At 36.4% G+C, this 25,999-nt stretch overlaps 1 protein-coding gene across 1 annotated transcript in view; it reads right to left on the bottom strand.

The window, feature by feature from the left end:
* CFAP47 (cilia and flagella associated protein 47) overlaps positions 1–25,999 on the bottom strand; it is a 354,495-nt gene that overhangs the window by 231,691 nt on the left and 96,805 nt on the right. The window contains exons 34-37 of the mRNA XM_072852476.1: positions 19,342–19,439; positions 18,930–19,046; positions 8,387–8,521; positions 7,770–7,882 (exon numbers count right to left, since the gene is read on the bottom strand). Coding sequence (XP_072708577.1) covers positions 7,770–7,882; positions 8,387–8,521; positions 18,930–19,046; positions 19,342–19,439 — 463 coding nt within the window. The remainder of the gene's footprint in view (positions 1–7,769; positions 7,883–8,386; positions 8,522–18,929; positions 19,047–19,341; positions 19,440–25,999) is intronic.

The following is a 25,999-nucleotide window of genomic DNA, read 5'->3' as shown; positions in this document are numbered from 1 at the left end:
GGCAGATCTAGATGTTCTTAATCAAATCCTCATTGAAGACTGAGAAAGAAATGAGTAAAAAAACCCTTCAGAATAATTAGTAAAGCTGAGTAATTAAGAGGTGGAAAAAACAAAGTTCTCTTGTACAAGCAACAGCTCAAGTCTCTGATGGGAAACTGAAGAAGGGGAGACCACATGGAATGAGAGTTTAGACTAGGTAAGAGTTAAGTTTAGACTTGATTTGCATTAGTCCTGCAACTAAGCAAGATCAATAAGAAAACTTTAGTGGCTGAAGGTCACACTCTGAAGCACTCAAAATCACACTCTGATTTTGAGATTAATGTCTTAAGATGTCACGAAAGCCAGAAAAATTATAGTGTGTAGGATTGTTCTAAAAGCAAGAGAACAGTAGAATCTAAACATATTCTGCCTTTCTACATATATGACCAGAGCAAAAAGAGCTTTCTCTAAGCAGAAAAAGACCTATATTTTTTGAGTTGCAAGTAGAATACCTCAAAGAACATAGCAAAAAACTGGTGACTGGTTCATACTTTCATTGTAATGCCATTCCATGTAGTTAAAGAAATTTTAAAATTTACCCCCCAACAAACTGTATGAAAGAGATGTCAGAAAGAAAATAACCTATAGTAAAATCTTGAAATTTCTTAATTTACTCAAGCTGATATTACTTAAATAATACTTCAAAGGAATTCTTAAAATATAGGAAAATGTTATATTTATAAACTGCAGATTTGTCCGTTGTCTTTCTGAAAGAGATAGCAGTAACTAAAGTAAAAAGGAAGCCTCTCCCCAACCCAAATCAGCCTTCCCATTAAACAATTAATAAGAACTGTGCAGCCTGACAGAAAAGAATTAAAATAGAGGGCAGAGGGAAATTATGTGTGATTTATTGGTCTTCTGCCAACTAGGAATTGTAAAGCAGACGCAATCAACTAACAGTGGTATGTGAAATACGCTTATTATGTATTGTATGTTTATGTACTTACACAAGTAAGCGGTGAAGTAGAGGACTTGTAATAGCAATCAGCATACAATGTCTTCAATGGAATCACGTTAATTTACATTTGGTTCACAACTTTCATAAAAACAGCTACTTTTTCAAGTGAACTCAATGCACACATCTCTTCGTGTAACTTGAGCAATCACAATGATGGCAGAAGTTCTATAAACTTCTTTTGATGGGAGTAGTGGCAGGATTTGTCCCTGGATGACAGCTGCTGTCAAGGAAACTTTCTGGGATGTCCTTTACCTCATTATTATGATGGACCAGGGGAAAAAAAAAAATATATATATATAGCATTCTTACTTAAAACTACCGTGGGACCTGAGAACTAGATGGTGATAAATAGAATACAAATATCTTAAAAAAAATTTGGGGAAGATCAGGAGAATAACAGACCTTTAAGCCTCAAATCTATACCATGCAATGTAGTAGAAACAATTATAAAGAATAAAAGAATAGGATAAGTATAAATGATATCTACTATAAACAGGATCTACCTAAATGAGATCTAACTGGCAGGAGTCAAAATCTGTAAAATGTAGTCCTGCCTTATAAACCTATGGGAGTTCATTAAAAGAGTTCAACAAGAACATGATCAAGGGTGATTTAACTCTTCTATTTCTAACAAAGTCCCTTTCTATAGACTTACAAGGAAACTAGCAGACAGGAAAGAAGCAAGAAAAGAAGCAAAGAAACATAATGTAGGAACTAAGACTTCTTCCTATGTAGGAAGGCCATTAATGGAGTCCTCAAGGGTCTGTGACAACTGGAAGGAAGTTTACTGATGTTCTAAGTTGCTCCAGGTTGTAAGGACAAAGATTGACAGTGCAAAGATTGCAGGACCTTATGAGACAACAAAATTACGAGGAAATTCAGTGTACATAGATGTGAAGAGATGAACTCATGGAAAGCAGTTCTGTCTTTACATAAAATTATGGCCTCCAAGCCATTATAACTCACCATTGAGAATTTGGGATTTGTGACAGACAGTTTCATGAAAACAACAGCACACTGCTGGGAAACATCCAATAAAGCAAATTAAGTGTTAGGAATAATTAGAAAAGGAATAGACAACAACTTATATCACCATTAAGCCACGAGATCCCATCCAAAGGGCTCAAACCTTAATTACCGTTTGCATCTCTTTACCTCAAAAAGGACATAGCAGAATTGAAAAAAGCTTACCAAACTGAAGAAAGGATGACTATAGGTAATAGAATTAACCCAGCATGATCTCTAGGATTAACACCCAGGATAAGGGAGTATGATATTGCCCAGAGTTCTTCCTAACACCAAAAGTCTCAGGATCTCAGTTCTGAGAATCGATGACAAAATGCTGGAAGTTCTGAAAACCTGGCTCTTACAGCTTTCATGTTCCTGCTGCAGAGACCCCAGACATTACCATTTTTGACAGTGAGGAGTTGCTAAGCCCCTCAGAGTCTGAGGCTCCTAAGTTGCCCTGCCATTCAAAACATCCTGAAAAATGTATCCTGGGACTGCAGACTCCCAGAGAAGTATACTGCCTGAGACATCCACTCCCAAAGCCACTTTAAGGATCAAGTTTTAAGGAGTCTACTCTGCTCTTGTCACAAATAGGAATGACAGGGAAATGGAGTGTATGGAATATTCTGCCTGATCTTTGCCCTCTGGCTCATGCCACAGCAGAGACTTGAATTGTGAACTGTTGCCTTCTGTGACAAAGCCAGCATCAGAGAAAACACAAAGTTGCTTAATTTTTTTCTCTATTCGTCTGTGTTGTGGTCAATGTAAAGTGAGGGAAAATTCAGCTCATGGAATTGTTCTATAATCTTGTTCGTTCTCATATTATTATAACTAGCTCCATCCACACCTACTTCAGTTGATATACTGTAGGGATCAAAGATTCTTAATTTCTTTATCAGCTCAGCATGTACCATCTTTCAAAAAAGCAAGCAATCAAATTCTCTCTCTTTTATTTGTTGTACTTCAGTGTAGGAAAAGAAAGATAAAAAGTAGTTCAGAGGGATCAAATTTGCAGAGTTTAAGGCCAACAGAATCACTAGATAACACAATCCAAAGTAGTTATACATTGCAGGTCATTATATGCAACCCAATCATCCTTCAATTGCTTTTGATAACTACCATTTGGCAGAAGCATTTTTCTGAGAAAGCACCTCATATTATCTGAGCCAGAAGGCTGGATTAAATAACATCCTGAGGTCACTTCCTGTACTGTTTTCAATGTTCTGCGATTTGCAAAACCCCTACAGTTAAAGAATTTGTCATTCAGATAGATTTTTTTCCCCTCAGTAGCTAATCACTTTCACTACTTCCAGGTTGAATTTGTACAACACCAGCATCAAGCTATTGTTCTTATAAAAAATTTTGTTCTATATTGTTTGCAGTTAAACAGGTCCCTTTCCCAGGAAGGTACTTTTAAATATTGATCAAGTAATCTTCATCATTTCTCTTGTTAAGATACCCAGACTGAGTAACTTATAGGCATGTCTACACCACATAACAGAGCTTAGAGACCTTTATGGTATTATTGTTGTGAACTGCAAGTCTATATGGCACAGTGCAGTGCCTTGGAGAGTGGGAATCTCAGATCAAAGATTAATTAACATTATATGCAAGATCTGACACTCAGCTACACTGAGAATGTTCTGATGCATCCCAAAAGCCAGAGCAGAATGACAGTATAATCTTCAGAAGATTTGCCTGATGTTCAGCTGCTTAGGATTAAAGCCAGTTTCATCTCAGCCAATTGATATAAAATATTCATTCTTGACAGATATTGGGTGTAGGTGGCAAGGTTTTGGTAGCAGGGGGCTGTAGGGGCAGCCTCTGTGAGAAGAGACCAGGAGCCGCCCTGTGCAGGACACAGACAGTTCCAGCTGGCTCCATAACGGACCCACTGCAGGACACGGCTGAGCCTATCAGCCAAGCTGGTGGAACCTCTGTGAAAGCATATTTAAGAAAGGGCAAAAGCATCAGAAAGGCAGAGGAGCAAGGAAAAAGAGTAAGAAACAGTAGTGGGAACATCAAAGTCAGAGAAGGAGAGGGAGAGGAGGTGCTCCAGCTGCCAGAGGAGATATTTCCCTGCAGCATGTGGAGAGGACCACACAGGAGCAGATATCCACACTGCAGTCCATGGAGGGCCCCATGCCAGAGCAGCTGGATATTTCCCGAAGGAATTGTGATCCGTGGATAGCCCATGCTGGAGCAAATTTTTTTGTGCAGGACTGCAGCCCATGGAAGGACTCATGGAGCAGGAGAAAAGCATAAGAAGGAAGGAGAAGCAGAGAGGAACTGTTATGAAGTGACTGCAGCCACCTGCTCCCTGTTACCCCCTGTGCCATGCAGGGTGGGAGGGGAAGAAGGTAGAGGACTCTGGAATGAAGGAGTGAAGTTGAGTCTGGGAGAAGAGGGTGGGGAAGAGATGAGGTGAAGTTTTAATTCTTATCTTTGTTTCTCACTACAAAAGTCTATTTTAATTGAAAATTAATTAAAACAAGTTCCCCTAAGTCGAGCCTGTTTTGCCTGTGATGGTCACTAGTAAGCAGTCTCCCCATCTTATCTCAACCCACAGCCTTTTTAGCAATTTTTTTCTCCCCCTCCTGTTGAAGAGAGGGAGTGAGAGAGCGTCTGGGTGGGTGTCTGGCAGCTGGCCAAGTTTAACCCACCCCAGCCATTCATGAGTTTCTCCAGCTAGTAGTGGACCACAGTATACACTGTCATGCTTCTTTGAAAATAACAGACAGACATATATCACATATTTCTGTCACTTTGTTATTATTAGTTTAAAATCGTTGGCATCTCTATCTAATGCTGCATCACTGCTTCCTGATATATTTCAGTAACTCCTCTTCATTACCCTTTGCCTTTCTGCTCAAATTTTACCCCGACCTGTTTAGCTTATCAGTTTTCTGCCGTTCATCTCTCCTGGAAAGTAAACACAGTTCTTTCAGACAGGGCCTTCATCTACAGAATCCTCTATGCCAAGCGTGCTCACCCAGCAGGTCCAACAGGATTAGTCAGTCACACTTATTCCTTCTAGTGATTATAACGACCCACAGTCATCTTAAATCCAATTATAGTTACTTCTAAATATAGGAATATATATATTTAGCACATAATTAGAGACAAGTCTCTACGCATGACATGTCTTACTTAAAGCCTTCCAGCTCTCCAATCAGAAGACTGACAAGTTTCAGTTTCTTTAGCCTCCCTATCAAGGCTATGGTTCATCTTTTCAGCTGTAATTGCCTGAACTCTCATGAGTGAATATTCTCTGAACTGCTAATATTTCCCTTGACCTTTTACCCTGAAACTTTGGCAAAGCAAGCTTTACAATTTGACTGGAGACCTGCAGCAGGCCTTCAAAAGGCAATAGCTGCTATTTTTAACTGCTTCTTGTTTATTAGTTTATCTAAAGTATCTGTTGTTTCAGGGGGAAAAAAGCTGGCTAGTATCAAGCTAGCTTGCAGTGAAAGATGAACTAGTGGTGAAGGTGTATCCATATTTATATATAATATTCATAAATTCATAAGGAACGGTTTCAATTCAGGGGAACAAGGATGCAGAGATACTGACCTTAAGTTGTCTGAACCATTACAGAAACTCAGAAAGTTTTTAAAAGTATAACTCCTGTTTTTAAACTAGAAATCCTGTTCTCTGATAGCAAGTAGGCTTTCCTAATTTTTAGTGATTTTTAACACATTGATTCATCTGCCTCCAATCCCATATTTATGGATTATTTACTTCTAAAAGTAGAACACATAACTTTAATGTGAAGTGCCTCTTTCTAGCTATTTTAGCATCTTTTATTCCTAAACAGGTTATAGTCAGTGATGCTAACATTCCCGTCAAAAAATAACTCCATTAAGTTTTACTAATACACTCACATCAAACCTCTTACTGAATACACTGAAAATTCTCCCTCACTTTTTATTTAGGCCATAAATATATTTCTTTTTTTCTAGAAGTCTGTTACAAGCCTACCTCATTTCTGAGTTTCTCTGAAGACATTCTTTCCAAAGAAAGCAGAACATTCTCTCCTACAAATCCTCTACCATTTTTCTTGACCTTATACAACTGAATATCAATCAGCACTAACAGCAATAAGCCTACACAATCAATTAAACAGAGGTGTTGGTTTATTATTCATGTTACTATCACTTCCAAACCCACCTATGATACTATGATCTAATATAAAGCACCTACAAGACTCCCACCCATCCCACCAATGCTTGGAGTTCTCAAACACTTCCATCAGAATATTATGAAAGCTATTAATTACAAAGAACCTATTTTTCATTTAGTGACCAAGATTACAAGTAAGGTTACATTATGATAAACTCCGCAGAGGTCACCACCGGATGACTGGCAGTTCCACAGGTTCTTATTTGTATGCATTTTTTCAACTGTTTGTTGCTATATATACTGTCAACTGTTTGTTGCTATATGAGCCAAGCAGCTCAATGACAAGGTTGTACACATTTACTTGTCTCTTGGTTTTTTTGAGGTTTTTTTTAAAGATGAAGTGAAAAACAGCTATGGTATTGACCTTTCAGAGAAACACATGATATTTTCAAGGATTACATTTTTATGTTAATTCTTATTTGAAGTAATTGCAAAGAAAATGGAATCAAATCAGCCTCACAGCTCGCTGAAAACATAGCATTACTTGTTGTCCCTTTTGCATATATTTACAACAGGCATGTCATTTAATACTGAAATATTGATCATCCTTAAAGAGCACTGTATTTATGTTGAGTCTTCTTGAATTTGACAATACATACTTGAAATTTTTCTTCTTCTTCACAGGTTATTTTCATACAAAAGCTGACCTTTGTTTTCGTTTTTACAATCTCTAATCCATTTTATCTGCAAAGGAGTATCTTAAATACACTTGCAGTCTAAACTTAAAAACTCTTAACTGACAGCCAGAGTCACTGCTACATCCCTCTTGTCTTCACTAGTTAAACAGGGATTAATGAAATTCCTGTATCTAGTCATAAAGCCACATAGCACAAAAAGAGCAAAATGTACTTAGTGAACAAAAAGAAAAAGATGGTGATATACCATGAGTATTTCTGCTACCAAAAATGTTAACAACCTAATGTTTTTCCAAAATTAAATCTCTCCAAAATCCTTAGATGGCTTTCAGAAATGTAAGATAGAGAAATAACTACATTGCAGCTGCAACAATTTCAATCTTGGTGGGGAGGGAAGATGGGGGCAAAAAGAAGCAGTCTAATACTACTATCAAACCTGTGTCATGGTCTCTTAAATTCCCAGCCATGCTTCAATTAAGAATAAGAAACAAAAACTGAAATCTTAGAAGACAGAATTTTTACCTGCTCATGCTTCCACAATGCATTGATGTAAAAAATGTGAATCAAGTTCAGAGGAGATATTTCAACTTTAGTTGGGCAAAAAAATAAAATATAAGAACAGCAGATCCAAACTAAAAATCAAAGCTTTCAATACATTGGGAAAAAGATATTTATTGGACACAGATAACTCCTCTAATGTTCTGAAAGCTTGTATTCTGCTCTTAAAGCTCTATTGATCTAAACTGCAAGTGTCCCATTGATAAATTACGCTGGATTTCTTCTAGGTTAAGGAGAAAAAGCCTGATCTTTATACTGACTAATTCTGACTAATTCTGCCCTGTTTGTAGTTGAACATATTTCTAGTGTTCCACCACTATTAAATTAGTAGGTTTACAATTTCCATACTGCTAGACTTATTAATAACACTAAAAAAAATCATTACTTACTTAGGGGCAATGGTGACAGTGTTTCCTTTAGGTAATGAGAAATCATCAGCATCTCTTCCTACAAGAATAGCGTTGTACATCAAAGTTTTACTGCTTGGGTTTTTCAGACGCACCTATCACAACAACAACAAAATCAGCCTGTTTGTATTCAATTTTTAGAGTATAAAAGGTGTGCTCAGCTAAGTTCCAAAATACAAACTAAGGATATCACAAAATAAGAAAGTACTTCAAATAACTAGGTAGATAATTTTTCTTCCTAAGGAGTATAGACTTCCCACAGACTACCCAACCTCAATTTTTCTGAGTACTCTTTTGCAGTGTACACTGAACTCCTATGCCTATTAATCTCTTATTGCTCTCCATCTTTGATCTCAGATTTCTCAGATTTGTAGATTTTTTTCTGTGCTTACAAGCGTAGGGAAAAAACAGCAGCAGAAGTCAGGATCCCAAGCCTGAAGAGAAAAAGATGATGCATACTTCCATTTTCTATACTTAGTAGCCAAATGACATAAAAACTATTCATTCTTTGTTGTAGTATAGACATAATATAAACACATATATACATACAGTGTTTTAACCTTGTACTGCTACAAATCTAAATTCAATTGTATCAGTACCTGTTTAACAACAGTCGCATGGAGAGCACCTGTAAATTCTATAGTCTTCTTGGGTAAGTAGTGAGGGAGACTTTCATATAGGTAGACACACAGAATAAGCATCATGACTGGGTTTGGATCACAGATGTCAGTGGCCTAATGTTGAAAACAAAAAAGAAAAAATAATGAGACATTCAGTTACATTTTTGCCTGTATAGTTGAGATATGAAGGTGAAGAATTAAAAGTTTAAGAACAAATATACAAATATTTTCAACCTAACTTTTAATAACTGGATTAGGCCATAGCTAAGATGAATATGAATCTTGTCAGTGCACAAAAAAAATCAATTCTTGAAGACCACTGACATGCTCTGGTAATAAACCTAGGCTAAAATTCAATACAGCACTCTGTGAAAAAGTAAATATATATTGCAAAGAACAGAACACAACAGCCAGTCTATCTTCAAATTTTGCAGAAAGGCCCTTGTTCCTCTAGTTAGTTCCTCCTGCAGGTATGGCAAACAGCAGTTTCATGAATGTCCCTTGTCAGAATACAAAATCAGCTGTGATGACATTGAACAAGGATCCACAAAATCTAAATGCTTATGGATCTCCTTGGAGTATCAGAGACTGGGTATCCCACTATTCTGCGTCTGCCAACAGAGCAGTTGCTTGAGTAAAGAGTGTAAGAAATTGGGCAAATATGAAGTGATGTTTCCATTGACATAATTTTCCATCTTCTGGAAACTAGTGGCTTAAGGATTTATTGATTATTGTTAAACACCACTCTGTCATTTTAAATTCTTCTCTATTTCATTCTTTACATTCAGAAATAAGTCTAACTGTCATTAACAGTTTATGAATTCTTTTTAATTAGAAATTGCTTATTGAGTTTTCTTCCTCTTTTGATGTTATTAAAATGCAACATTGGCTGAAATCTATTGCCTAAAACCTAGGACCATAAAAAGCAGCTGAGATTTAAGTCCTAAGGCAGGAGCTCTAAGAAAGCAAAATGATGCATCACTGTGCACAAGTACAAATAGTTCCACCCTCAAATAGCTTCTACTTGATGACTGATGGATCAGCAACTGACAAAAGTTTTCTTCAGCTAGCAAAAGCTGCATTTTGACACAACAATTTTGTGAGGAGAAAGGGTATAAAAGACAAACATTTGAAACTCTAGTAGAGCCACCTTCTTCCAACACAATGTAAAAAACCTCAGTAACTTAAAGCAAATATTCCATGTAGACAAACCTTTATACAAAACAAGAACCTAAGAGCAGCCTATTGACTCAGACCATGGGCCAAAAGGACACCACTACAAGCTGATGCCTAAATGAAAATGATTATACGCTAAGTACACATACACTTGAGTATTTCCCCAGGCTCAAGACTGGCCCCAAGCACAAGACTTCCTGAACCACATATGATTTCTGTCTCCTTGGAAATCTTCATTTCTTTTTCTTCCAAGCCTATGCACAATCTCCCTTTGACGCTGTGTAAAAAGTGTAAAGGTATCCTAAGAAAACTCTCCTTTAGAAGTTATGTTCAGTATAACCAAGAAAGAATCTGGAAGAAAAGATGCAGCTATAAGCTAAGTTTTCTTAATGAATGTCCTCTAAATAAATGCAGTAACACCAAGCATTTGAAGTAATGCTCACTTTCACCAGCCTATGGCATTCTAGCCCTATGCAAAGTACAAGTTTATTTTCAAAGATTCAAGAGAAGAACACCAAGAAGTAAATAAAGAGCTTACTATTTTTTCTGCTTTTCCTAAAGTCATCAAAACAGGGTGCCCATCTCTTCTGCTACCAAGAATGAACCCACATTTAACATAGAAGAGAAGAGGGAAAAGAAGATGCTTTTTTGTTGTCACAGATGGGTGAAAACAATTCTGCATTTCAAACCAGAAAAATCTAGAATAAACTGGATTCTAAACTCAGAAATGCAAGGAGTCAAACCAACACGGCATTTCCAATGTAGGAATAATCTTTCTTTCCCATCCAGTCTACAAGCTTGTCAGAAGTTTCCCGTCATGTTTTACAGAAAGGAGAAATTAAAGAATTCTCACAGATGAACCCAGCAGTATTTTCTCTGGCTCCTTCAGCCCATGAGGTGCTGTGCTATAATGAGATGCTCTGTGTCTTATAAGAATCCTCAATTCAGTAGGAGAAAACAAATCCAGAAAGGCCAGTGAAGCTATAATTTGTCCAAACTTGAAAGAGAAACTACAGACAGAGATAGTTGCCAAGGCTCAGCAAGGGCCAGCTGCTCTCTCCAGGCCAGGGAGCCAGGAGCCAAAGGCAATGTAACACAGCTGCAGAGTAGAGGCCAGCCAGGGCACCCAGCCAGGAGCAGAGCAGCCAAGGGGCACCAGAGCAGCCCCAGCGACAGCCATCAGGTCCTCCCTGGGGACCAGGACAGGCCAAGGCTGGGGTGAGGGCCTATGGGTGGGCTTGGCTTGGCAGGTCCCATGGCTGGGCAGGGCAAGGCTGTGGGGAGCTGGAGACCAGCCCTGCTGTAGCGTCGCTGGGGCAGGGGCTGATGGTCCTGGGGGGCTGATGTGGGGTCCTGGGCCATGGACCCCACATGAGCTGTATCCCTGAATAGACTCTCAATGTCTGCTTTAAGAAGGGGAACCTCTCCTTCTCCATACCCATGCATTATATGGCAGGGTGGGGAGAGAAAAAAGAGAGACAATCTGAGTACTGGAAAAGACGGCAAGGCTTGGCTCATGGACTAAAAGCAGAGAAGGGATGCAGCCCTTTCCCAAAGGATAAACATTATTTAAGGAAAGATGACCTATTACTGAAAGCTTCACAGACTTATTACTGACTACAGCTCAGCCCTAATTAAAATAGAAGCCTGTAGTCCTGCAAATTAAATGCCTGTAGTCCTGCATTAATGTGTTGTGTGCTTTGTACTATAAGGAATATGAATATTTGTTTTGCTTGGTACAACAGGAAGGAGAAACCTGTCAAGATATATTAGAACAGACAAGTCTTACCACATTTTTACCTATATACGTATTAATTTAATCTTGCGTTACATCTCACTAGGTAACCTCCAAGTTTTCTTAATTTCCCTTCTGTTCTACTAAGTTAGAGACAGGTAGGAGATTCCATAGAAAAGGCAGAACTGGAGCTCCCCTGGTGGCAGATCCATTGACTCCATGGAGCACAAAGGCAGGAAGAGTTACTGACTGCTTCCTCCCTCTTTTCTCGCCCTGTGCCCAAGCCAAGCATCACATCCCTATTCCCAGCAGTTCTAGCACAGCTCCTTCTCTAACCTTCCAAGAGAGCGAGTACATCACCGGGTACTGATCTGAAGTTTCCCTGTCACTTTCCATACGCCTATCCTCATAATTCTTAAAATTCATATCATATACTCGTCATGCACTGATGTAATCATATGCTTCATTTTGTATTTCTATTTATTTCCATCACCACTGGTTTTTAAGGTTGGAATTTTAGGATGCACATACTATGCAAAGTAAAAAAGCTTCTTCCCTGCCAAAACCTTTAAACTTGAAGTCTGAAAAATATTCTGATGTTTTCCATTCACTTATCTCAGTAATGGCTATGAATGTTAACAAGTATTTGTAGGAGAAGTTATTCCAATATAGCTGTGGTTTTATAACTCTACTGTTCATCTTTCCCGCACTTTCATTTAAGATAGCAAAGATGCCAGAGTAGATTATCTGCTGAAGCCTAACTTTCTTTTGCCACCTACTTCTACTCATTTCCACTTAGATCAGTATTTATTCCCTCAGAAAACATTATTCTGTTTTATCCTGTGCTGAATTCATAAAACTGCATTTGTGACATTAATCTACTACTCTAGGACTAATTAAAGAAAAAAAAAAATCCATGTACTTCATAACAACATTCAGCAGAAAATTCACATAGTCTTTATACATTATTTGCTTTAAAAAATTCTGTGTTCACAAACAATAGGACTTAATAAAGTTTAACACATTTATGCCTTAAATTATATCCATAACAAAGTTTCTCAAAATATGAAAAAGCCTCTCATATTTCTTGAAGAGTTGGGTGTTTGCTTGTTAGCTTTTTATTTATGCTCTAATGTTGCCTAGTTAAAGAAAATGCTGAAGCTGACAAACTGGATAAATTATTATACTTCAAATTCTAAATATTCCAAGTTAGGATTATATCAAAACTGGACAAGAAATTCAAGGGCTAGTAGATTGGTTCTGTTGTGAAAACAAAGCTATTTAACTGTTATAACACCATCAGCTCTGTGCTGTTAATTCCATAACCAACTCTCCATGTTTTCAATCACCTGTATATTACTAAAGTCTGGTCTTTAGTATTGCTGGTACTACTGCTGAGAAAACAGTTTGCAACTGCTTACAAATAATGCCTCTCGATTTTATGAAAATGGGTTTATAACTTAATGCAAAAATTAAATGGCATTAACTGCCTCTAAGTCATTCCATGATATTTAGAAAATACTGGCAGTTCTGTTTTATTAGATAGCGGTGTAGTGGATTGATACTTAGAACAGAATATATTACAAACAAATACTAATCTGTCTATCTGGAAAAGGAAAAACAAATCAGGGTGTTTTAAATCCAAAATAATCACAGTAACTGTAAGCCAAAGTTCTGACAGACAGAAAAGAGGAGAGAAAAACTTTATTAAAAGATATCAGGAAGGATTAGATAGCTGAACTACTACTTGTGGCAATAACACTCTCCATTTTTCTGAACATGTAATTATTAGTCGAATAATGTAATGAAGCAAACTATTCAACAGATACAAAATCATGCAAGAAGGCCTTCCCCACTACAAAGCCTACAAAGCAAAGATGAAAATAGACATCCTACGCCAAAGAACAGCTTCTAGCAGGACACAAATAACTGAAAAATAGAAAATGCTTGGAATCAGTGGCCATGAAATGTTACCTAGGTAACAAATTTAAACCAACAATTGCAAATGAATATTGAAATTATGGCAAAAGTGTTAAACAAACAGAAGGTAATAAAAATACTATATTAAATTTCAGAAACAGAAAGCCATACATTAATCTTTATTAGTTATTTCCAGATTTGTAAGGCTTAAACATTGAACTTAAAAGGTAAACATATAGAAAACAATGTTGTTTGTGAACAAAAGGAGGTTCCTAAGTTTATATAGGCTTTGCTTATACAAGTGCAGCAGTCAAGTTTTCAATGAGCTGGAAGTCAATATGAGAATAGAACAGTCAGCAAGTCTGGAAAAAAGATCAAGTAGTCATTTTGGTGTCTAAATAAAGCTTAAAAGTCTAGATTTTTGTATGTTTGTAATGTATACATATACAAATATGCTTCTTAAAAGACTATATCTATCCCAGACATACCCAGTTTCTCTTTAGAAATAGCCCAGGTGAGACCATTATCAGGTCCGAGTAATTTTCAGTTGCTCTGACGGAAATAAAAAGCACCACTGATTTTGAAACATACATTTCCTCTTCTTTTGTTTCCACAACACGTTTATGGGGTGCCCAAGGGTATAATCTAGGTAAACTTAAAACTAGACATGCCTGAACAGATCACTTGTCTGTTGCAACTGCATATGTTTCCATAGATCTCATCATGCCAGTGAGTCATAGAATCATAGAATAGAATCATAGAATGGTTTAGGTTGGAAGGTACCTTAAAGATCATCTAGTTCCAACCCCCCAGCCATAGGAAGGGACATCTTCCACTAGATCAGGTTTCTCAAAGCCCCATCCAACCCGGCCTTGAACGGTTCCACAGAGAGGGCATCCACAACTTCTCTGAGCAACCTGTTCCAGTGTCTCCCCACCCTCACAGTAAAGAATTTCTTCCTAATATCTAATCTAAATCTACCCTCTTTCAGTTTAAAACCATTACCCCTCACCCTATCATGACACTCCCTGATAAAGAGCCCCTCCCCAGCTTTCCTCTAGGCCCCCTTTAGGTACTTGGAAGGCCGCAAGAAGGTCTCCCTGGAGCCTTCTCTTCTCTGGGCTAAACAACCCCAACTCTCTCAGCCTGTCCTCATAGGGGAGGTGCTCCAGCCCTCTGATCATTTTTGCGGCCCTCCTCTGGACCCACTCAAGCAGGTCCATGTCTGTCTTATACTGGGGACCCCAGAGCTGAACACAGTACTCCAGGTGCGGTCTCACCAGAGCCAAGTAGAGGGGGACAATCATCTCCCTCGACCTGCTTGCTGCACTTCTTTTGATGCAGCCCAGGATGTGATTGTCTTTCTGGGCTGTGAGCACACGTTGCCAGCTCATATTCAGTTTTTTGTCCATCAGTATCCCCAATTCCTTCTCCACAGGGCTGCTCTCAATCCACTCATCACCCAGCCTGTATCCATGTTTGGGATTGCCCCAACCCACATGCAGGACCTTACATTTGGCCTTGCTGAACTTCATGAGGTTCGCACAGGCCCACCTCTCTAGCCTGTCAAGGTCCCTCTGGATGGCATTCCCTTCCCTCTAGAGTATCAACCACACCGCTAAGCTTGGTGTCATATGCAGACTTGCTGAGGGTGCACTCAATCCCACTGTCCATGTCCCCAACAAAGACGTTAATAATACTGGTCCCAGTTCGTACCCCTGAGGGACACCACTCATCACTGGTATCCATCTGGGCACTGAGCCATTGACTGCAACTCTTGGAGTGCAACCATCCAGCCAACTCCTTATCCACTGAGTGGTACACCCGTCAAATCCATGTCTCTCCATTTTGGAAACAAGGATGTTGTGTGGGACAGTATCAAATGCTTTCCACAATATTATCAATAAAGCTGAATTCCAGCCAAATGTTCTTTATCTAATGCTCTGATTTATCAGGCTTACAGATCAAAGCAAATAGTTGTTGCATCCACTTTTATAAGGATGCTTAGGAAGATTCAGTTCTTTACAACTCTCTTCAAGTGTTTTTCCAGAATGCCCTAGGAAAGATACATATGAGAAGACAATTGCTACTCTAACAAATAAAAGTGATATTTAATTTTTTCTCTCTTCTATTTTCTGAATTTAAGACTGCACATCAATATTAGATTCCTCTTTCAGGCAAACCAAGGTACTTGCATTTACATTATAGATGGGTGGATAGATAGATACAGAATTCTATCTATGTATTTGCAGTATCATACAAATTGCAGTCAAATAACTAAGAATTAAGAAAGAAATCCTCTTCCTTAAAGTTACTTTTGTCAAGAAGTTGCCATATTCACCAAGCTAACAGCTCCTTACTAAAGTACAGGAAACTGAAGACAAAAAAGTGTTAATCATCTTTAGAGATGATTACAATAAAATTATGACTGGATTACAATAAAAGTATGACTGAAACATTAAGTGACAGCCAGGAAGTTACCTTTCTAAGTGCATACAATAATCTGTAGACTACCTCAAGGAAAAATTCTTACATATACTGGAAATTCAAAAAATTCTGTGTTGCTGCATTTCTTTCCTCTTCTCCATTGGCTGCTGACAGCATCTTCTTTCTCTCCTTCATTTCAGACTCAAGTCTTGGGGTTACCATTTACTCCCACTCCCTTTCTGGCTCATATGGCCATGTTATTGCTGAGTTTCACTGCTTTCTACTCCACAACAATGCTGAATTCCTCCCTTCATTTCAACATAACAGCCACATTCATTTTCAGCTTCTTAACACTCTCCAACTTTACTCACAACATTTTCTACAGCTTGTTTGAAAATATCCTCCCTTTTACTTGGTCCCAAATATAAATGTCAGTATTGTTGGCCCCAATTTTAAATCAGTCAGTAGCAAACTGACTTCCTCTACTGGCTATCCCCAATCGCTGCATCTTCTCTCCTAATCTATACTTGTCATGTACATTCCCTCCATATCGCTGTTATCCACCATCCTATCTTGCAATATTTTATTTTGGGCTTTCAACTGGATCTTCTTCAAATCAAAGCATTTTAGAACTTAAAAATATCAAACACAAAGAAAAAATACATAGAAAGATACCATTAATACTCCAGGGTTGAACTGTCAGTCATGATTAGAAAATGGAAACAAAGAATTTCTTGCCCAAAATACTCCATCTTAAGCCTGTATCTTAATCCTTAAGAGGATTTAAAAGCCTTGAACTCCGTTAGAGGTATCATTTAAACTTGCAGCTGAAGTCTTCCAGACAGTTAAACTTCTTTATTATTACAGAACCTTAGATTTTTAAAGTGATTGAAAGTGTCATCTATTCCAGACCTCATATATGTCTCAGCTTGTGCTGTCACCACCATCCTTGCATTAATGCAAAGCTGTCCTGAAAGTTCAGAAGGAGTGATTGCCTGATAGTGAAGAACTTTGCCAATACTGTTGGAACATTTTAGCCTGCTAAATTTAAGAGACAAGACTATCAGAAAAATCCCAGATTAGGACAGTTCAGCAACAGGATTCATGTATTTTGCTGCTTTTATTGCTGAAGAAGAAGCAGCTTAAGAAATTTCTACAGTAGTCTTAGAAAAGCATATATGAATTCCAATAAAACTATGTAAAAAGTACCCTTTACCTTTTCTTTTTTTTTTTTTTTTTTACTTTCCACAATATTTTTTTTGTAGAACATGCCTTAGCTAGAATTAAAATACAGACCTTGAAGATCCAAGATCTGTTCCTTTTTCTGGTGTTGACTGATTATATAGCTTTGTTTAAATTCCTAGTCTGTATGGAGATGGACTTTCCCATCTATAAAAACACCAATACATCAAAAATATGCTGAACTAATAATATTGTAGTATTGTAGACAATGTAGTCTTAAAACACACTAAGTGCATTAAGGAGAATGTCCTGGAGTTCTGCTTCCACCTTTAATGTGATTAACTCCTTTTGCATATCCGGCATCCAGCCTCTGCCTTCATGTGCTGAACTGCCTGGGATTAAAATATGAGGCAAAATATGCCTTCATTTTAAGGATTATACCTAGGTTATCTTTTTACACTTCCTGTCAGTCACAAGTATACAAAACAGTAGATTTTCTTGGTTTAGCCTGTCATAGCAAAGCCATTTATAACAGCATATCTGTGTCAGGATGCGGGAGCAAGACAGTAGCTGATACAACTGGAAATAGCAGGGTTAATCTTTCCCTGTAATCATAACACAATCGAATGGAAAGGGAAAAAAAAGTTGTAATTGAGCTTCCTTTCATACCACTTCGTTAACAGCACACCTCTACCTCTGATTCCTAATACTATTAATTCCTTAGGAAAGTTTCCTCATACACCAACAAATACTATGTCTATTCTACTGTATCCTCTTCTGGTCATCTATGACCAGAATGCTCCACACCCACCCCAGCCCACCAGTCCCTGACGTTCACTTTGCTCATGACAGAAGCTGCATCACTCTGCAAATTCTTAAGAGAAAGATGTGACCTCAAACAGTTTCTACTAGTTTTGGTAAGGAGGACAGGATTTTTAATGACTCAGGGAGCAACGGAGAAAAGGAAAATAAGGGGGAATCTGCTATTTTAAATAAGTAATAGTTCAGTAACTAACACACACAACCAGCACATGGAAGATAAGAGGATGAATCCCTGTGAGCATGTAACCTTGTAATACAGCCTTGCCATTGCTATTAACAGGCCATAAGCTTTGTACCAAATTTACAGGGCCTCAGCACAGGGTTTTGACAAGTCTTCTCTGTCTGAAGGCTTGTTGACCAGCTTGTAGAGCTTTGCTTTACTTGGTTTAGCTGTGACAGCAACTTTTTTAATTGATCAGGGCTCTGTGACTAATTTGTTTTACTTTTATCTTTGTATGGTGTTACCAGAACCCACAGCTATAAATAACTCACAAATGGTCAGTTAAAGAAATGCAGACCAGGAGCAGGAGAAAACTGGTTTTAGGGGCAACAAAAAGAACAAAGAAATAATATCTAACATATGTAGAGGGCATCATATATAGAAAATTTGGAGCTGTAGGCCAATGAAAAAACACAGAGACGTAAAGCATGTTACTAAACATATAAAAATGATCCCAAGTGGATCCTAGATTGAAAAAGAAATTATCATCAACATCATCATATTCCCCCCAGAAAAGGATGTCAGAAGCTGATGGCTTACACTGTTACTCTCACCAGCAGTCCAAAGCTACTGACTTCTGTGTGTATCAAATCTGGGACAGAATCCTTGTGGGCCTTCGTGATTAGATAGATGCACTTAAATGTCACCAGACTTTCATATAATTTTTTTACCACTCCTCTTTATGTTTAAGTGCATGATGTTTGTTCTTAAATATATTTTTTCTAAATTGCCTTAGAATGTTAATAATAAATTCCACTTGGGTTTTCATTGTGTGATTTATGATGCTAGCATCTGAACTGAATTAATCATGTTCAGCTAGTTGTACATATGCAATTCTGCAAAGCAAGGAATCACAGAAATTACTTGTAATTAAGTGTATTTATATGAAGCAGTATTTTGGTTTCCATCATACAGTAGCACATCATGAAACAAAACTGCTTCACTAAAATCTCACCTTAATTTGATGTACAATATTACTATCAGAAAAGTAAAAAAAAAATAATTAAAAGTATAAGAACTGCTAGTACAAAATCATTTACCTTTATGTCTATAGCCAGACTGACAGCATGCATAGCATTCACAAGTATCAAACAGTTGTGCAGAAACTGTTCAGGAGTTCTTGGATTAGTATACATCCTTACAAAGTGAGTAGCAATCTAGAGAAGAAAGAAATCAAACTCTTGATCTTGCAGTAAGCAAAATTACTATGTTTGTATTTTCACTCTTTCAGCAATCCATAAAATCTAAATTTTGAACTAAAATTCCCTATTAAGACTGTACCCAGAGAAAAGAAAAATTAATACTGAAATAATCACTCTAGACTTGCTAAATGTTGGGGTTTTTTTCTTTTTAAAAACCACATAAACCAACAGTTCCAAAGGAAAATAAGGCCTGAATAAACCCACTTAATAGACTGTATAAAACCTGCACAATATTAAGGAAAGTCCTTACCAAATATGGACAATAAGCTGCCAGCTGTGCTGCCAATACCAGACCATCTAGTAGATCTCGGTCAAAATTTACTATCCATCTCATTGGTGGTACTTCACCTGATTTAAAAACAGAGCAAGATGAATTAGACTCTTCTCCTCTGAGATGCCTGATTTTATTCTAGGTAGATATGACGACTATTTGAAATGAGTGAGTAGAGGAAAGGACAGAAAAAGGAAACATCCATTCACATTGCAGACTTTCCCAGGCATAATTCTTTTCCAGAGCCATTGCTCAAATCGTGAAAAATCTCACCTAGAATATTGTAACTATTATTCATACACTCTGTTACAGCATGTAAGTGTACTCATCACAAAGGAAGGGAAAGCAGGTAAACTAAACTTAACCTCACAGATTAGGAACCTAAACATGTAAATTGTTTTTATATTTCTAGGCATAACATTCATAGGGCTACTGAAACTCATTAAAAGATGCATGAATCCTTTAAAGTTGCAATGTTTAAGCACATAAAAAGGAAGAGTTTATTAATTTTCTTTAAGGTCATATTAAATTATTGGGCACAAATGCAATATAAATGAAAACTAACAGCTCAATTCCTGCAGCATAGATCACTACTTGTACAATTGTGTTGTAAAGGCCTATGCCTCACAAGGTTAGGTTATTTTTTATATTACTAATGTCTTTATTTAAAATAAAACTGATTATTAGGAAAGTAAATATAGTTTATTTATTAGTATTTCATATCTGAAGCATTCCATATCTTAAATATTTAACACAGCATTTAAACAACAGACTTTTGTTCTTAAGCAACATAATAAACCATAGGAAGAACACAGTCATTTGAAAACTCTCAACCTGAGATATTCTCTAAAAAAAGTTACTGACATACCAATAACTAAATGTTTTAAATCACGGTCTATACCCAATTACTGGTACTTTGCTCTCCAGATGATATGCACTTTGTGAAGCATGAACACATAGAAGCTGATCCTTTTTTAAGGAGAGCAATCTGGTCACAAATATTCAAGTACTGAGTCATGCCTTCTCTGTTGTGTTATTTGCAGTTTCTTCCAACTTCTATTGCAAAAATACCTATTCCTTAATTTTCTTTTTTTTCATTACTGTCTCAGGTCCAAGCTCCCAAATTTAGGGAACACTTTGGACTTCTGCCACTGGCAAGGTTTTCAGACAGACCAGGATCACGCTTTCTCATATAGGACAAATTATATAGTTTTTATTTCACTATACATCCAGAGAGTGTATTGTTTACCAAGTTTGAAGCTTCCAGATTTGAAAAAAACCCACTGATATGCTACAGAATCTGAGATGATCAAAAATCTCCTACATATTAAAAACACATAAACATCTTAAAGTTACAATATAAAGAAATGTTCTTTTCTTTCAAAAATGTTATCATTAAAAGATTAAAAAAGTTTGTAACACTGAACTGGTATAACAGTAATATAACAATGTTCAGAACAGTCCACTATCTTCATTAGCAAAAGAAGAATTTGGAGACACCAGTACTTGACACAGAAATAATTTCAAAGAACAGAAGCATAAAATGTTTCATCAGGCTACACATTTCAGACCTTTATTTCAAGTCTGTCCTTATTAAAAGCTTCATTCTACAAGACCAAACACATGTAAGCAGGAGCACAAATCGTGTATATTTTAAAGGTCTCTACCATTACAGAAAGACTACTACAAACTAAATGAAAGTTCAAGAAAGAGAAAAGGATAGATTCTCTATGCATTTAGAACACAATGGTCTCATTTAGTGGTCAAGAATGCTGAGTCTTTTGCTCTCACAAATTAGACGCCGCTATGCTATAGATTTAACAATTCAATCAGCATTACTAAGGGTTTTAAACTTGAGACAGTATTTTTGGGTATGTATGTTATATACCCTATGAACAACACCTATCAAAACCACACTGACTAAGAAAAAAAGTAGGCTGTTTTATACTGAAAATTATTAAATTTCTTAAGATAACCTTATTCACTTCTAAGTGCCTTCAGATGTCAGCCAGGCTAATGTAACCAAGCAAGTTATTGTCCAAAAGCCAGGCCACAAATCCAAAAAGCATTCACACTGGAAAAAAAAATCCTGACCTTAAACTGAAACAGTGGTAACCACTCCATGTAGTGCTGAAGACACTATGAATCTTCAAAATGGTTTTCTTTTACTAGCACTTATTTTACTTGAGTTTACACCACCTCAATCGCCTTTACCCACCTACTTTTGTTTGATATTAAGTGGGATTGCCAAATTGTAATTAGTGACAGGGAAAAAGTAGCTAGAGATGCTGCTGCTAATGTCAGATCATAATTTATCAACATCAGCTCATGTAACTTCCATTGGTTCCCCAAGAAGTACAGTTAAATCAAATTTGCAACTAAGTACCTATTATCAGCTACAGGTATAAATTTGGTTGTGGAACTCCTCATTTATACCAAACAGTTTAGTTTTAAGCTTATAAAATTGTTCTACGGTGCTGTAAATATGCTTCAGACTAAATTTAAGAGATAAACTATTCAAGAACCAAACAGAAGAAATAAAATAACCATGGGACAAATCATTAAATAGGAAGTGGATTCAGATGGAATCCTATATTAATGCAAATTAATATATCAAATTATAATCTCAAATAAAAATTAATTCCAGGAAAAATTAATTTTTAAGTACTTGCTTTCATAAAATAAGCCAGCTAACACACAACAGAATTTTATCAAACTGTGACTTTGTATGTCATAGAAGAGTGAAAATCTTACAGAATTTTCAAAGATTGTTCATGAACATCCAGAAGTAAAATTCTGATGGGCATATGCTTTGCACTGGGAGTGCTGGTTCATTATGATCCTCCTAAGACACTAAGACTTCATGAAGTATCACTGTCAGTTATTGGAGCTAATGCTATAGGGAAAAAGAGGTTATTATAAATAACCTTACATCCCTTCAGACACTGGGAACCCCAAGTTGTGCACCATTGGAACCGACCTCCAGTCAGGATGCAGCACACTGTACAGATGCAGTCTGTGGGAGGGTTAGCTCTTATGGGATTTTGTTAAAACAAAACAATTCTGCTAATTATTTCTACCATCAGATAAAAAGGATGTTCATGTGAGAACTTGGTGCTGCAGTTTTAAAGACAAGAACACGCTGGCGGCGTAATCACTGGTACCAAGTGGGAGCTGCCTACAGGCTCCTCTGTTACAATTAGCTGCCTAAGTTTATCCTGTAGCCAAGGGATATGCATAGGGCAGCAGAGGCCTGCACCTATTCAAGTTAACTGTTATGTGGATCGTTTAGCTCCTTTATGTACAATGATCTTCCAGTTAGGATCACTACAACATATTAATGGCTTAGTATATTTATACTATTTGGAGAGAAGCTCCCTGAAACAATTTAATTAAAAATTATCAAAAAAAGTACTCTTTCCAGAAAATATCAAAAACAAAAGTATTTTTCATTACCAAGTACTTTGTGAGGAAGTACTTGGTACAGCTTCAGAATTATCTTTTGCTGATTTTGAAAGGAAAAAAAATTATGGAGGAATAAAGTCAGTGATCCAAAGCCACATTTGAAGTGCAGGTCAAAAAGAGTTATTTAGAAGACAATTCAGTACAGGGCTTCTTATGACATGACATGTAAAGAAAGTATACATTCAGGAAAAAATCATACTCTGTAGGGAAAGATCCTTCTTTGTGGCATGAGCACCAAATAAAGAGCCTCAGAAGGATTCGGTGTGCTGTCAAGAAAGATACTATACACCTAAAACAACCTTACAACCTGCTGCTTTGAGTAGCAGTCAGTTCAGACTTCTTTTTTTAATTTCATGCTCAGGTACAATTATGTGGGAATACAGATATTGTTTGGTCTAACTTACTAAGCACTAGAGATTTAACATTACTCCTGCAAAATACTTTCAAGCAGGGTGCTAGCGATTATTTCTTTAACCGCTACAATAAACACTCTGCTGCAGTGGAAAAAAGAATGTATCAAAAATTCAGTGGGAAAGTCATTAGAATATTCAAAACTAATTACACTTTAAAAAATTAATTCAACCTACAACAAACTCCTGTACCATATTCTAAGCAAAATCTGTCTTTCATGATTCTTTTGTTCATGTATAGAATACAGATGCCTCAGCATCTGAAAAACTTAAATGTCTATCACTTCACATCAACTATTTGAAGATACTTCAGCATATTCATATAGCTCTAGTAAGAAAGAATAGGAGCAGATGCTGCACAAGCTTACCAACAAAGGCATGTAAATTCATCTGACCTTAACTCTGTGACATTGATAATGATTTTAGTTTGACACTTCTTCAGTGTGGTGATGTTTAGGCTTGGTCCAAAATCCCTTATTTTTTCCTATTCATGCTGTAAAGTGGCTTCAAACATTATTTCAAATGAAAGAAAAGATCAGCAGGTCAATGGGTTTGAAAGCCAATGGCTGCTGCTGCCCACACCTCTATCTGCAATGCTCTGCCTCATCACACTATTCAGTCTCTTCCCACCATTCTCTGTTTATGCATCCAATTACATCCAACAAGATGGCTTTCACAACAGGAAGGTCTTGGATCTAAACAGGTGTAACTTTGGCCAACATCTTCCCCTTCTCTCCCCCCAAAAACCTATTCATCATATCAGAAGACAGATGGAAATCTTACTATAAATGAATCATTATATAAAATATGTTCTATCATATATTAATTATATTAACAATTACTCTGTTCTTACACAGTCTCTTTTCTTCTGGAAGGTCCTAAAGTGTTATTTTGTTCCATTTTCATTAGTAAAAAATAAGCTCTAATGGTTTAAATAAAAGAAGTGGCTTAAAAAGAGAGACAAACTCTCTCCTCCATTTTACAGAAAACAGCACGTTTCTTCTAGAACATTCCAAAAAAAGTTATTCCAAATTACTATCTAAAAAGTTTCCTTTTCTGAAGAAAGTTTTAATTCAATTTAGACTTCAAATGATGTTTCCTTTATTGTCATCGTTTCATTACTGTGAACAGAAAGAAAACTAAATCAATTTACATGTTATTCTAAATATTCATGAAATGTATGTTCAGTTTAAAAAAAAAACCAAAAACAGTATTTAAAAGAGGATTAGAATGAAAATTTCATTTTCTGTAAGTTTTCAAATTAAAATTAAAACATTCATTTATAAATTTATAAAGAAAAAAAAATTTTGCTGTGTCAGAATTATTTTTTTCCTATTGTTTAACTGAAACAACTTTTTTTCAAGCAGAAAACTCAAAGTTTAAGGGTCCTTGATAATTCTGGAGGGCAAGGTACCAAAGATGAAGTCTGACTGAATATATAACATCTCCCTGTTACCTATGACAGGAACAGAATACAGTAAATATGGGCCTCAACATCTAAATTGGGACAGTATTAATTTTAACTAAATTCAGACCTCCATTTTACAAATGTCTACAGTAGAAGACATTAATTTCATCCCAAATCCTTGGTAAATTGCTTGCAGCTCTTTCAAAAATATTTAATATAGTCACTGCAAAACCAAATACTTTAAAAATAGCAAAATGCATTTTTAAAAGCTTACTTTCTTCCTAAAAAGTTAGTCTTTCTAATATAAATCCATCATATTATTGATCATAGTTGGGACTATAAAATTCAATAATCTTTCTGTTTTTATTTTTTGTTATTAATAGAACTCAGACTCACTCTCAGCACACAATATTGGTATTTTTAATAAATCACCATTTCCACATTTTTATTTTTATCTTTTTAAGATTAACTACTTCTGCTTTCATTTTAAATTAGGTCCAATATTGAATTGTTCTTCTGGTTAGTCATCTAGATTGATTTGCTCAGCCTGGTTACAGAAACTCACTAAACCAGATGCTTTGATCAAAAAGTAAACTGTATTGTTTATCTTATTTTAATTTTAAATCTTATTTTAAGTGTACCATTAGCTACCTTTAGGCTTCTGGTGGGAATATTACTTGAGCACACTTAAGCAATACCAGTTGTCCCTAGTTCCTATGTACTTTTCTTCTATCTCTACTAATCCTTTCTTTCATGCTGGTAGCATTGTCTGTGTGGCAGCAAAGTGAGTGTGGGAACAAAGCTGGCTTAAAAAGAAAGGGCAAAACATTTCTTTACTTTTAATCTGGATCACACCAATCTGGTTTACCACGCAGCCACATAAATGGCTGTGCCTGTGGAAATGAAACATGGTAGCACTATTGTTTAAAAAACATTTATTAACTATAGCTTTATAGCCTATGTAAATCAGAGCATGAAGAAAAAAAACCATGACGTGGAATATTTTCCCATTTTGACTAATGAAATACTTTTATAAGTATTTTTTGTTGTTTTCCAGTTAATCCTTCTACTATCAATCAACCTACTTAACTCAAATGCTTGTGAATAAATTAGTCAGAAAACATAATGTATTTTTCCTAATTACATCAAATCTAGCAGAAAATTTGCCAGCTAACCACTCTACAATAATTAAGTTTTTCAACATAATTACTCAATTTTAGTAGAAATAAACAATGGAAACCAGAAGTCTTACTCAGGATACCTCATTTTCTTCTAAGCATATAAATGTATTAAATTTAATTTGTATTGGTACTTCTTGCAAAAAAATATAAAATAAAAAATTACTAATGGATCC

Source organism: Ciconia boyciana, chromosome 1 (assembly GCF_034638445.1).
Source record: "Ciconia boyciana chromosome 1, ASM3463844v1, whole genome shotgun sequence".
Taxonomy (NCBI): domain Eukaryota; kingdom Metazoa; phylum Chordata; class Aves; order Ciconiiformes; family Ciconiidae; genus Ciconia; species Ciconia boyciana.
Note: the sequence above shows the minus strand (reverse complement) of the source record. Positions and strands in the feature narration are given on the sequence as shown.